The sequence below is a fragment of the Schistocerca serialis genome, chromosome 1 (genome assembly GCF_023864345.2).
Source record: "Schistocerca serialis cubense isolate TAMUIC-IGC-003099 chromosome 1, iqSchSeri2.2, whole genome shotgun sequence".
Taxonomy (NCBI): domain Eukaryota; kingdom Metazoa; phylum Arthropoda; class Insecta; order Orthoptera; family Acrididae; genus Schistocerca; species Schistocerca serialis.
The window spans coordinates 1,189,183,784-1,189,196,073 of NC_064638.1; the positions used below are offsets into that span (position 1 = coordinate 1,189,183,784).

General features: G+C 40.7%; 1 protein-coding gene across 1 annotated transcript; it reads right to left on the minus strand.

The window, feature by feature from the left end:
* Positions 1 to 11,234: 11,234 nt before the first annotated feature.
* LOC126459760 (ejaculatory bulb-specific protein 3-like) lies at positions 11,235 to 11,719 on the minus strand. The gene has a single exon (XM_050095882.1). The coding sequence runs from the start codon at positions 11,672 to 11,674 to the stop codon at positions 11,303 to 11,305; it is 372 nt and encodes a 123-aa protein (XP_049951839.1). The 5' UTR covers positions 11,675 to 11,719; the 3' UTR covers positions 11,235 to 11,302.
* Positions 11,720 to 12,290: the final 571 nt, after the last annotated feature.

The following is a 12,290-nucleotide window of genomic DNA, read 5'->3' on the forward strand; positions in this document are numbered from 1 at the left end:
CTTTTGGGTGATAGACATGAGGGCTTTCAAATAAAATGATGAAAGGATGTGGCGTGGTGGCCCTCAGCTACGTACCCTCCGACTCATAGTTGAAATATTAAACGTTTTGGCTGGTTTTGTTGGCTAGGGGTTGGGATATGTAGTTGCCACATTACAATCCAAATACTACTGGGTCTACAGTGTACAATATGAATAAACACATGAATCGAATGGTCGAAGGTTCCTATCACTCGGCAATCGAGAATGTAACGTAGAAATGTATAAACAAAAAATTGCAATAAATAAAATCTGCAGGTACTATCTTAACAGCTTTAAATGATGAGTACGATAGTAGAAGTACTTTTGAGAATGCGGTATATTTCTGCGAATCACTTATTGGTGTCAATGGTCCAGGAATTAAATAAAATACAAGTTGAATAACAGGGAAATAATAGATTCCTACTGCTAATATTTAGTTATGAACGAGAACATAACTCGCGAGATATTCACTTATAAACGCATACTTCTTTTCATTGTAGAAACCTCGGAAATCTCATAAGTTCACAAGTCTGCACTCCGAAGTACTTCTATATCTGGCGCTTACTTGCAAACCGCTCCACACTCTCTCTCGCAACCGTACTGTCCTGCACTCCCGTGTCCTGTCCCGTACCCTTCTCCCATTTCCATCCAGTCACCCAAACCACGAGCACTGTGATTGGCTAGAGGGCTCCCACCATGTCTTCAAGCCAACGCACATTCACAAACATAATGAAAGACATACAAAATACTGGATGTACATCTAAATTACTTGAAATTAAATAAATATGCCTACGGCTGGACCATAAACATGTTCTACCATACATTATTAAATACATAAACAAATTAAGTAAAAATATACCAAAGAAATAGCAAGCAAAACTAGGCCAGTAGCCTAATGTCTCTGTGCTTTCTAAAATACAGTAAATATTTGAACAATTTCTTCATGAATAGTATATATCGGATATAAACAAAGACATAGATGCTGTGCTGGTACTGCGAACGGTTGAAAGCAAGGGGAAACTACAGCCGTCATGCAGCTTTACTGTATGGTTAATGATGATGCATCCTCTTGGGTAAAATATTCCGGAGGTAAAATAGTCCCCCATTCGGATCTCCGGGCGGGGACTACTCAAGAGGACGTCGTTATCAGGAGAAAGAAAACTGGCGTCCTACGGATCGGAGCGTGGAATGTCAGATCCCTTAATCGGGCAGGTAGGTTAGAAAATTTAAAAGGGAAATGGATAGGTTAAAGTTAGATATAGTGGGAATTAGTGAAGTTCGGTGGCAGGAGGAACAAGACTTTTGGTCAGGCGAATACAGGGTTATAAATACAAAGTCAAATAGGGGTAATGCAGGAGTAGGTTTAATAATGAATAAAAAAATAGGAATGCGGGTAAGCTACTACAAACAGCATAGTGAACGCATTATTGTGGCCAAGATAGACACGAAGCCCACGCCTACGACAGTAGTAGAAGTTTATATGCCAACTAGCTCTGCAGATGACGAAGAAATTGAAGAAATGTATGATGAAATAAAAGAAATTATTCAGATAGTGAAGGGAGACGAAAATTTAATAGTCATGGGAGACTTAAATTCGGTAGTAGGAAAAGGGAGAGAAGGAAACGTAGTAGGTGAATATGGATTAGGGGTAAGAAATGAAAGAGGAAGCCGCCTGGTAGAATTTTGCACAGAGCATAACTTAATCATAGCTAACACTTGGTTCAAGAATTATGAAAGAAGGTTGTATACATGGAAGAACCCTGGAGATACTAAAAGCTTTCAGATAGATTACATAATGGTAAGACAGAGATTTAGGAACCAGGTTTTAAATTGCAGGGCAGATGTGGACTCTGACCACAATCTATTGGTTATGAACTGTAGATTAAAACTGAAGAAACTGCAAAACGGTGGGAATTTAAGGAGATGGGACCTGGATAAACTGACTAAACCAGAGGTTGTACAGAGTTTCAGGGAGAGCGTAAGGGAGCAATTGACAGGAATGGGGGAAAGAGATACAGTAGAAGAAGAATGGGTAGCTTTGAGGGGTGACGTAGTGAAGGCAGCAGAGGATCAAGTAGGTAAAAAGACGAGGGCTAGTAGAAATCCTTGGGTAACAGAAGAAATATTGAATTTAATTGAAAGGAGAAAATATAAAAATGCAGTAAATGAAGCAGGCAAAAAGGAATACAAACGTCTCAAAAATGAGATCGACAGGAAGTGCAAAATGGCTAAGCAGCGATGACTAGAGGATAAATGTAAGGATGTAGAGGCTTATCTCACTAGAGGTAAGATAGATACTGCCTACAGGAAAATTAAAGAGAGCTTTGGAGAAAAGAGAACCACTTGTATGAATATCAAGAGGTCAGATGGAAACCCAGTTCGAAGCAACGAAAGGAAAGCAGAAAGGTGGAAGAAGTATATAGAGGGTCTATACAAGGGCTATGTACTTGAGAACAATATTATGGAAATGGAAGAGGATGTAGATGAAGATAATATGGGAGATATGATACTGCGTGAAGACTTTGACAGAGCATTGAAAGACCGGAGTCGGAACAAGGCCCCGGGAGTAGACAACATTCCATTAGATCTACTGACGGCCTTGGGAGAGCCAGTCCTGACGAAACTCTACCATCTGGTGACCAAGATGTATGAGACAGGCGAAATACCCTCAGACTTCAAAAAGAATATAATAATCCCAATCCCAAAGAAAGCAGATGTTGACAGATGTGAAAATTACCGAACTATCAGTTTAATAAGTCACTGCTGCATAATACTAACGCAAATTCTTTACAGACGAATGGAAAAACTAGTAGAAGCCGACCTTGGGGAAGATCAGTTTGGATTGCGTAGAAATATTGGAACACGTGAGGCAATACTGACCCTACGGCTTATCTTAGAAACTAGATTAAGGAAAGGCAAACCTACGTTTCTAGCATTTGTAGACTTAGAGAAACCTTTTGACAATGTTAACTGGAATACTCTCTTTCAAATTCTGAAGGTGGCAGGGGTAAAATATAGGGAGCGACAGGCTATTTACAATTTGTATAGGAACCAAATGGCAGTTATAAGAGTTGAGGAGCATGAAAGGGAAGCAGTGGTTGGGAAGGGAGTGAGACAGGGTTGTAGCCTCTCCCCGATGTTATTCAATCTGTACATTGAGCAAGCAGTGAAGGAAACAAAGAAACATTCGTAGTAGGTATTAAAGTCCATGGAGAAGAAATAAAAACGTTGAGGTTCGCCGATGACATTGTAATTCTGTCAGAGACAGCAAAGGACTTGGAAGAGCAATTGAACGGAATGGATAGTGTCTTGAAGGGAGGATATAAGATGAACATCAACAAAAGCAAAACGAGGATAATGGTATGCAGTCGAATTAAGTCGGGTGATGCCGAGGGAATTAGATTAGGAAATGAGACACTTAAAGTAGTAAAGGAGTTTTGCTATTTGGGGAGCAAAATAACTGATGATTGTCGAATTAGAGAGGATATAAAATGTAGACTGGCAATGGGAAGGAAAGCGTTTCTGAAGAAGAGAAATTTGTTAACATCGAGTATTGATTTTAGGAAGTCGTTTTTGAAAGTATTTGAAAGTATGGAGTGTAGCCATGTATGGAAGTGAAACATGGACGATAAATAGTTTAGAGGAGAATACAATCTTTCGAAATGTGGTGCTACAGAATAATGCTGAAGATTGGATGGGTAGATCACATACCTAATGAGGAGGTGTTGAATAGGATTGGGGAGAAGAGAAGTTTGTGGCACGACTTGACTAGAAGAAGGGATCGGTTGGTAGGACATGTTCTGAGGCATCAAGGGATCACCAATTTAGTATTCGAGGGCAGCGTGGAGGGTAAAAATCGTAGAGGGAGGCCAAGAGATGAATACACTAAGCAGATTCAGAAGGATGTAGGTTGCAGTAGTTACTGGCAGATGAAGAAGCTTGCACAGGATAGACTAGCATGGAGAGCTGTATAAAACTAGTCTCAGGACTGAAGACCGCAACAACAACAACAACAGACGAACAAACATATTTGTAAGCATGCTGCTACCGTTTATTCGTGTAACTGTGGAGTACTTACGGCCTGAGTCGATCGATAGTAATCGGCCACTTTGACCTCCAATAATTCCTGTACTGTTCAAGTTACATGCCTATAATTTATACCAATTTAGGTTTACGCTAATAGTTTTCTAAATACCTGTCGATCGACGAAATTGGATGTACCGTTTAGATTTTGAAAATTCGTTGCTGGGTGTTACTTGTATCATTTACCGTCAGATACCAAACTTTAAACCAATAAAGATATTGAAAATCTGGTCACACCATCAGAATCATTATGCAAACAATGATAATGTACATGTTTCTTTTTGAGGTATCATGATTCATCTGGCTACTATTAATTTAGATACGAACTGTGAATTGTCTGCCATGATAGGTTCACAATGTCCGCCATCTTTGGCACTCTCGGCATACCAGTATCTTTCATCAACACAGTGTCACCACGGAATTCCCAGCCACGTGCTCCCTGGACCCCGGCTAACGTTCGGTACCACGTGGCCATCGACGAGCCGAGCCACGGGCAGTCGAGATGCTCCAGTGCGGCCACACCAACCCCGAACTTTGAACATTTCCAGGGTGCCACAACTCGCCCGTTACCTCACAGATGTTAACCTGAGGAATGCATAGGCTCTGCTGTATAAAAGCAAAAATCAAAGCAAAACTTTATAAACTAGAATCTATACGTTTACATGTTTTTGTATGTTTCGTAATTCTGAGACAACAAAAGGAAAAAATATCAACATCAGGTTGGATTTGGACATGGAGCGTAAAACTTCAAACTTTACTCTCAGTCATTATGCTACCAGCTTAGTTGAGATTACACCATGTGTGCAACTGATGCAGTACCATCTAAATTTTGACTGTCATTTTCTCTGGAAATATGGTGTATTGGTGTCCCTTTGTTTCACTTAACTTTCACAAATCGAAGTGCCAACTGCATCAGAGGGTGTACTATTCGGGTTTACCATTGTAATATGTAGTTTCAGAAAACTGCTGACGAAACTCCACTCCAGCAAACGGGATATGAAGCTCTAGCAGTATTTACAAACCAGAAAGGTAGCTCTGCCAATCCTTACGATCCCCAAATGTCTGTCCTGAGAAACTAATACTATCGAAATTAATAACGATGTCCTGCATCTCTCAGGACTGCTTTGATGATATTAAGCTTGTTGTAATAAAATTAACAGATTTATACTCCACACAAACAGACATTTTCCATTTATTGTGATTTGTCGCTTTTTTGTTATCTCTCTTTTTCTATCTCTTACTAAAACTATATTATTGATGAGCTTATCGATGAAATTTTAGTACGCTGGTGGGGGATGGCATCGCGGTGGGAACTGAGTTACCAAAGTGTTTAAAACGGCTCAGAGAGTTCTTCAGTTCCATATATTTGGCGATTGTTAGCTGTGTAGGATGACTTCAAAACGGAAATGCTTATGGAATATATGTGTTATGTTTTATCTCAAAATCCTGAATTTATTTCATCAACATAATTTTATCTAAATTTGTTGCCTTACCAACGTTCAACTTTTTCCAGCTATACCACGGTCATCCGACCGCAAATGCCGCAATATTTGAAATAGTGGTCTGGTTTAACAATTACAGCTCGATAAATCTCACATCAATGTTGTGATAGCATAGAAGGGTCGTCAGAGTGAAACAACATGCCGGCCGCTGTGGCCGAGTCGTTGTAGGCGCTTTAGTCCGGAATCGCGCTGCTGCTGCGGTCGCAGGTTCGAATCCCGCCTCGGGCATGGATGTGTGTGATGTCCTTAGGTTAGTTAGGTTAAGTAGGTCTAGGGGACTGATGACATCAGATGTTAAGTATCATAGTGCTTAGAGCCATTTTAACCATTTTGAAACAACATGGACATAAACTACGAACAAAATACGCCATATGCTAGATACCGTATAAAAATTTCGTTCCTCACTCACCCGACGTGAACTCTCCTTGTTACTTCAGTTCCCTTTTGCCTTAAGTTGACTCGGATTGAAATTGTTAACCGTCACGCGCTTTTCTCTTTTATCGACAAAGCATCAACAGCAGTTATATTGTAATCGTTGCGATCAGACGACGCGTTTTGTCCGTTTGGATTTTGTGGAATAAATGGCAGTTTGACTTCAGAATGACATAATCGACACGTTACCGTCGGCACTTTTTATCTCTTGGTTCACTTTCACACCACAACTGCTTTCCCATCCAAGTTATCAGGAGCCGGAATCGAACTTACACGAAAATTTTTTACTTGTTTAATTATCTTTGCGGCTTTTGAGTCCTATTTTTCGATCACTGTAAAAGATTTCCTTGCATGGTTTGCTTTTGTGATTTGAAACTGTATGCCATTATCCGCTTATGAAATTTGATTCCATAATGCGAACATCCACAAACAGTGTTATGTTGCCCTTCCCTTTGTATTATTATGCACTAGAGTCGATGCCAATGCAAGAATTCACAAGGAAAACTGTTTTCAAGCATGTAGTATTAAATGATAATTTATTTATAAACGTTAATAGCGTATTATGATGCCAAAATAGCAAATACTTTTTGGAGCACGGAGTTTTTCACTTAAGGTAGAAAAACAAAAATACCTACGACACTTACCGCGAGAGGAAAACCGCCTAAATAATTTTCCCTGCTCTTTATTTAATGGTGTTTGATATACAGCAGGTGCATGTGGATATTGTGCCTAGCTACGTTTTAGACACAAATCATAGTTATAGAAAAGCTCATTGGTCTATACTAGGTATTTCTGCTGCCAGTGAAAGCATTGGCAGCCAGCGACACGGCGTATCGAATGGCTTAAGAAACACGTGGCTCGAGCAAATATAATCTCTCTGTCGCTGAGATAATGTCGAATTAGCAACACTGTAGAATACCTTTGGCAACCACATGACAGTCGATTTGCTTCCTGAACTACTTCGGAATCTTTCAGGTTCATTCAAACAGTAGATTGAGTTAGTTTTCGGTTGGACTCTCGCTGGAGACAAGTTTTTACCTCTATAGCGAATGAGCTACTGGCAGGCGGATCGACAGTCAATAAAGATATCCTAAGACAATTTCTGATTTCTCTCCCGTAAAAACTTGCTGAACTCACACTTGATAGTGCCTACTTTTCCTGTTTCTGTCAGTTTCAAAGCGTGTTGTTATACAGGGCTATTACAAATGATTGAAGCGATTTCATAAATTCACTGTAGCTCCATTCATTGACATATGGTCACGACACACTACAGATACGTAGAAAAACTCATAAAGTTTTGTTCGGCTAAAGCCGCACTTCAGGTTTCTGCCGTCAGAGCGCTCGAGAGCGCAGTGAGACAAAATGGCGACAGGAGCCGAGAAAGCGATGTCGTGCTTGAAATGCACTCACATCAGTCAGTCATAACAGTGCAATGACACCTCAGGACGAAGTTCAACAAAGGTCCACCAACTGCTAACTCCATTCGGTGATGGTATGCGCAGTTTAAAGCTTCTGGATGCCTCTGTAAGGGGAAGTCAACGGGTCGGCCTGCAGTGAGCGAAGAAACGGTTGAACGCGTGCGGACAAGTTTCACGCGTAGCCCGCGGAAAACTGGCTCATGCCACAACTGGAGACCGACAGCGCCGACTTCTTCTTTCAACAGGATGGTGCTCCACCGCACTTCCATCATGATGTTCGGCATTTCTTAAACAGGAGATTGGAAAACCGATGGATCGGTCGTGGTGGAGATCATGATCAGCAATCCATGTCATGGCCTCCACGCTCTCCCCACTTAACCCCATGCGATTTCTTTCTGTGGGGTTATGTAAAAGATTCAGTGCTTAAATCTTATCTACCAAGAAACGTGCCAGAACTACGAGCTCGCATCAACGATGCTTTTGAACTCATTGATGGGGACATGCTGAGCCGAGTGTGGGAGGAACTTGATTATCGGCTTGATGTCTGCCGAATCACTAAAGGGGCACATATCGAACATTTGTGAATGCCTAAAAAAACTTTATGAGTTTTTGTACGTGTGTGCCAAGCATTGTGAAAATATCTCAAATAATAAATATATTGTAGAGCTTTGAAATCGCTTTAATCATTTGTAATAACCCTGTATTTCTGAACTCCTGTTTGGAATTGTGTGGTTGGTGTCTGATGAACATACAAAACTTATTTTGATACTGAAAAACGTAGATCTCAGTGCAGGACAATAGCACGCTGTTAAAATTAAATTTTTGACGGAAGTATGTGAAGGTCACGCCACACGATGCGAAATCCGGGCTAGCAAGTACAACAATTCGCGTACGAGCGAGCAGTCCGTTTACAACGGAATTTACATACGCCATTTGACTGCAAAACAAATGACTCAGATTAAAATGTTGGCCCCGAATAGTGTTAATCTTTATCTATAGGCTTGCAGCCAATGACTGTATCAGAAGTGTTAATTTAATTACAGAGCAAATGAACATAAAATTTAACGCATCTCACTTTCTGATAAAACTACTTGAAAAGACCTACTGGTATTACCCCTCTGAACTAATATATCATTTTCACAAACAACACTCTGAAAATCACTGAGCCTAACAATGGACATGAATTTTGTTGGAGATTAAATTCGTTGGCTTATCTGTGAGCACGGAACGCTCGTCTGCTCTGCAACCTGACACTATTGAGATAATGATGAGATTGTAAAAAATGTAATTTCATCTACTGTGCTTGCAATGTGCAGTGCCAGACGGTATCGCAACAGTTTTCACACAGCCCTTCTGCAGCACACAACCCACGAGCATACAGACACATTCATTAAGGTAAAGAATGAAAAATGAGGAACTAAACGTAACGAATGATAAATGAGAACAAAGACTCCAAATTAAAGTACGCTACTTTAAACCATAACAACAGAACATCCTTCCATAAAATGCTCACGAAACAAATTAGCAAAATATTTCTTAACAATTTTCCTGTGTACAGTTACTTTCTTGGCACTTGTTTCAATTATAAGACAAAACCATATATTGCACTATAAAATTAGTACACCAAACTTAAATCATACGTGATTTTATAACAATAAGAAACTACACGATTACGAATATAAATGAAAACTGGATTACCTTAAAAGTTTTTGTTATTCTTTCACTAATCATCCCTCAATGTCTTCAGTATTCCTTAAAACACATCATTACAAAATCATTTTTAAATAACGCTGCCTCAACTACACGCAGGGTAGCTTCCATCCTCCACAGACATAGCCACACTGTCCAACATACACTACCTGCTACTCTCTCAAAAAGGAATCAGCCTCTCTGATCAACGTCTGTGGTCTCAAGAACAGACTTACAAAGAATATGATTATATCGGTACCGGAGAGGGCGAGCACGTTATCAAATTCACAACTTCATTCACATTTATGGCCAAAACTTCTTGAAAACCAACGTGGTAAATCTGAGAGTCTCTTTCAAGTTTTGCGAGTGGTAGTCCTATAAAGCTTCTGTGGACTGAGCGTAGACGCATAACGTTTCGAAGACGACAGTACGTATCATCCTGCTAATTCGTAACAATTTGGGATACGTAACTTTCTTGAACGAGATTTTTTTTCGTAAAGTTGTAATCCATTTGTGTTACTACAGTGATAATAAATGGCCCTTTAACGTCAATTTATTGAACATAAATAATTTGTTCAGCAGCAAGATATTCGCCAAGATTATCTGAAATACGCTGTAAGTGTTTGGATTGTTTTTCTACTTCTCACCTGTTGACAATATGTTGGTAACACTCCATCTCTGTGTGTTATGCTGTGTGAACAGACAGTAAAGCGGCGCTGTTTAGCATAATGATGAGGGGAGAGGTATGACAAATTCTGTCACAGACTGTACACGACTGAATGAATAGCTTTTATCCTTTTCTCTGTTTTCATCGTAGTTAAGTGATAGTGCATTTACTGATGCATTCAGTTACACTTCTGAAAATTTCATTTATTGATCCTGCTTTTCTTGTGTTCTTATGGATGAATATGGGGCAATAGTATTAATTTTGAGATGTATTGCTCATATTTATCTATGTCAATCACTTAAATAAGGTTTAAATCTGTATGTTATTTTACCTTGAAATCATTATATCTATACTGTTATCACTACTTGGCTCTGGATGAAATCTCCCTGCCCTCCTCAGGCTCTCTCTGTGATTTACACCTGATCCACATAATTGAACTGGAAGTCTCATCATTCGTTCTGCGTTCTCTCAGTACGTCTGACGTGTAAGTTCAAGTTACATATGGTGACTTCTTACATTGTAGACGAGTATGCAACGTTATTTGCTTTATTATACTGTTTTTATTGTGTTTACTACCGAAGCATTTATCAACGTTTCTCAGTATGTGTTACATATTTGTATTTCTTTAGCAGTGGACGAGTTGACACTTTGCCTGTTGGTACTTTCTTCTCTATATGTACTTGGTCCTTTATTCTTCGATACTATGAAGATACGACTTGACAATGGCCTCGGGAACCGAAACCGTCATCATTTCTAAAATAAAAGGAGAAGTGCAACTAGTGCTGATGTGTTACTCTAAAGTTACAAGAGTCTATAAAACTTTACTTAATAGACAGCAGATTGCGACAAGGGTACTGTTAATAAGGGGGAAGATATCCACAATCTCTATTATGCTAAAATTAAGAAACGCTTTTCGGGTTCTCTTTTAAGAAACGGAGAGTTGTTACGTCCTTTTTTTGAATAAGGGACGAGTTTTCAGGTATTTTTATTTTACGATGAGATTCGAATTATCATAGGTTTCTGTATGCTATGTGATTTTTGCGAAAAGAAATGTCAGTAGTCTTTAACTCTATCTACCGTCGGATAATAAACTGAGAACAACACATTCAGTTATTGTAAAGCATTTATTGAAGCACAGTAAGAAAGTTAAGTAGTACAACTAGAATGAGATTTTCACTCTGCAGCGGAGTGTGCGCTGATATGAAACTTCCTGGCAGATTAAAACTGTGTGCCCGACCGAGACTCGAACTCGGGACCTTTGCCTTACGCGGGCAAGTGCTCTCCCAACTGAGCTACCGAAGCACGACTCACGCCCGGTACTCACAGCTTTACTTCAGCCAGTACCTCGTCTCCTACCTTCCAAACTTTACAGAAGCTCTTCTGTACAGTTCAGTTCCAGATACCGTTGCTTAGATGTTGGGAAATTTGGTCCTGCAAGAGAGGACGCCCACCGGGCACATGTAGTGTTCTATGAGCTGTGTGGTGCAGCGTGCTCAAGAGGTCACGCTGAAGCGCCGCTCGTAATTCTTGAAATATTTGTCGTCGGGGTCATACTTGGCCTTCAACTTCTCCCAGAAGTCCTTCTTGTTGCCTATTGTGAACCTGATGATCTTATCCATCCTCGCCTTCTGATTATCGTTGCACTTGGCGCAGTCAGTCTGCAAGCCTGCCACAAGGAGCACCTCCAGCTCTGTGCCCTCTGGGGTACATCGATCCTTTCCATCGGACAGGAGGCACTCCGCGTACGCGTTTAAGAGCCGGTCACTGTTAAGGATCCGGTCCTGGTCCAGATTGTCTAACTTGGTGGTGATCTGCCCGTCGGCAGCGGCAGGTAGTGACGTCAGGGTGGCGGCCAATAGGACCATTAGGCCTTCCACATGTCTGCAGGAAGCTGCCGCAGTGCCAATGTAGGAAGCGCAGACGCTGGCTGTAGCCTCCAAAGCCGGTCTAGGAAGGCACGCTCGCTTATAAAGGCAGATCGAATCACCTTTGGGTAACGCTGCTCCCGCATATGAATTGGTTGTTGGTCGGTTTTCCAATGGCGCTGCGAAAATCCTCGCCTTTTGAGATGCAAAGGAAGTCCTTGATATGTGGTAACGTTGCGTTCCCACTATCGAACAGATCTCTCAGTCTTTGCACTCCTGGTGTCCTTTCTTATCTCTTGCCGTTAATTGGGTTTCCTTTCACAAACGGTTTTTGTCTTTCATTTACGGAGTTAAACGTAGGAAACCAAAATTAAATCACTTCTACATAGAAGCTCGTAACGACTCACAGACGAAACCGGATGCTTTGCTATGTTTCTTCAGGGACAGACCCTGCAGCCTACATCTTCATTCACAACAGAAGTAATGAGTGCTATGGACAGGACAGGGATCTCAAATTGATGTCATATTTCTAGGTATAAGGAAGGCTTTTGACAACATTTCTCGCACGCGACTTATAATGACATCGCGTGCCTATGGAGTACCGTCTCAGCGGTAC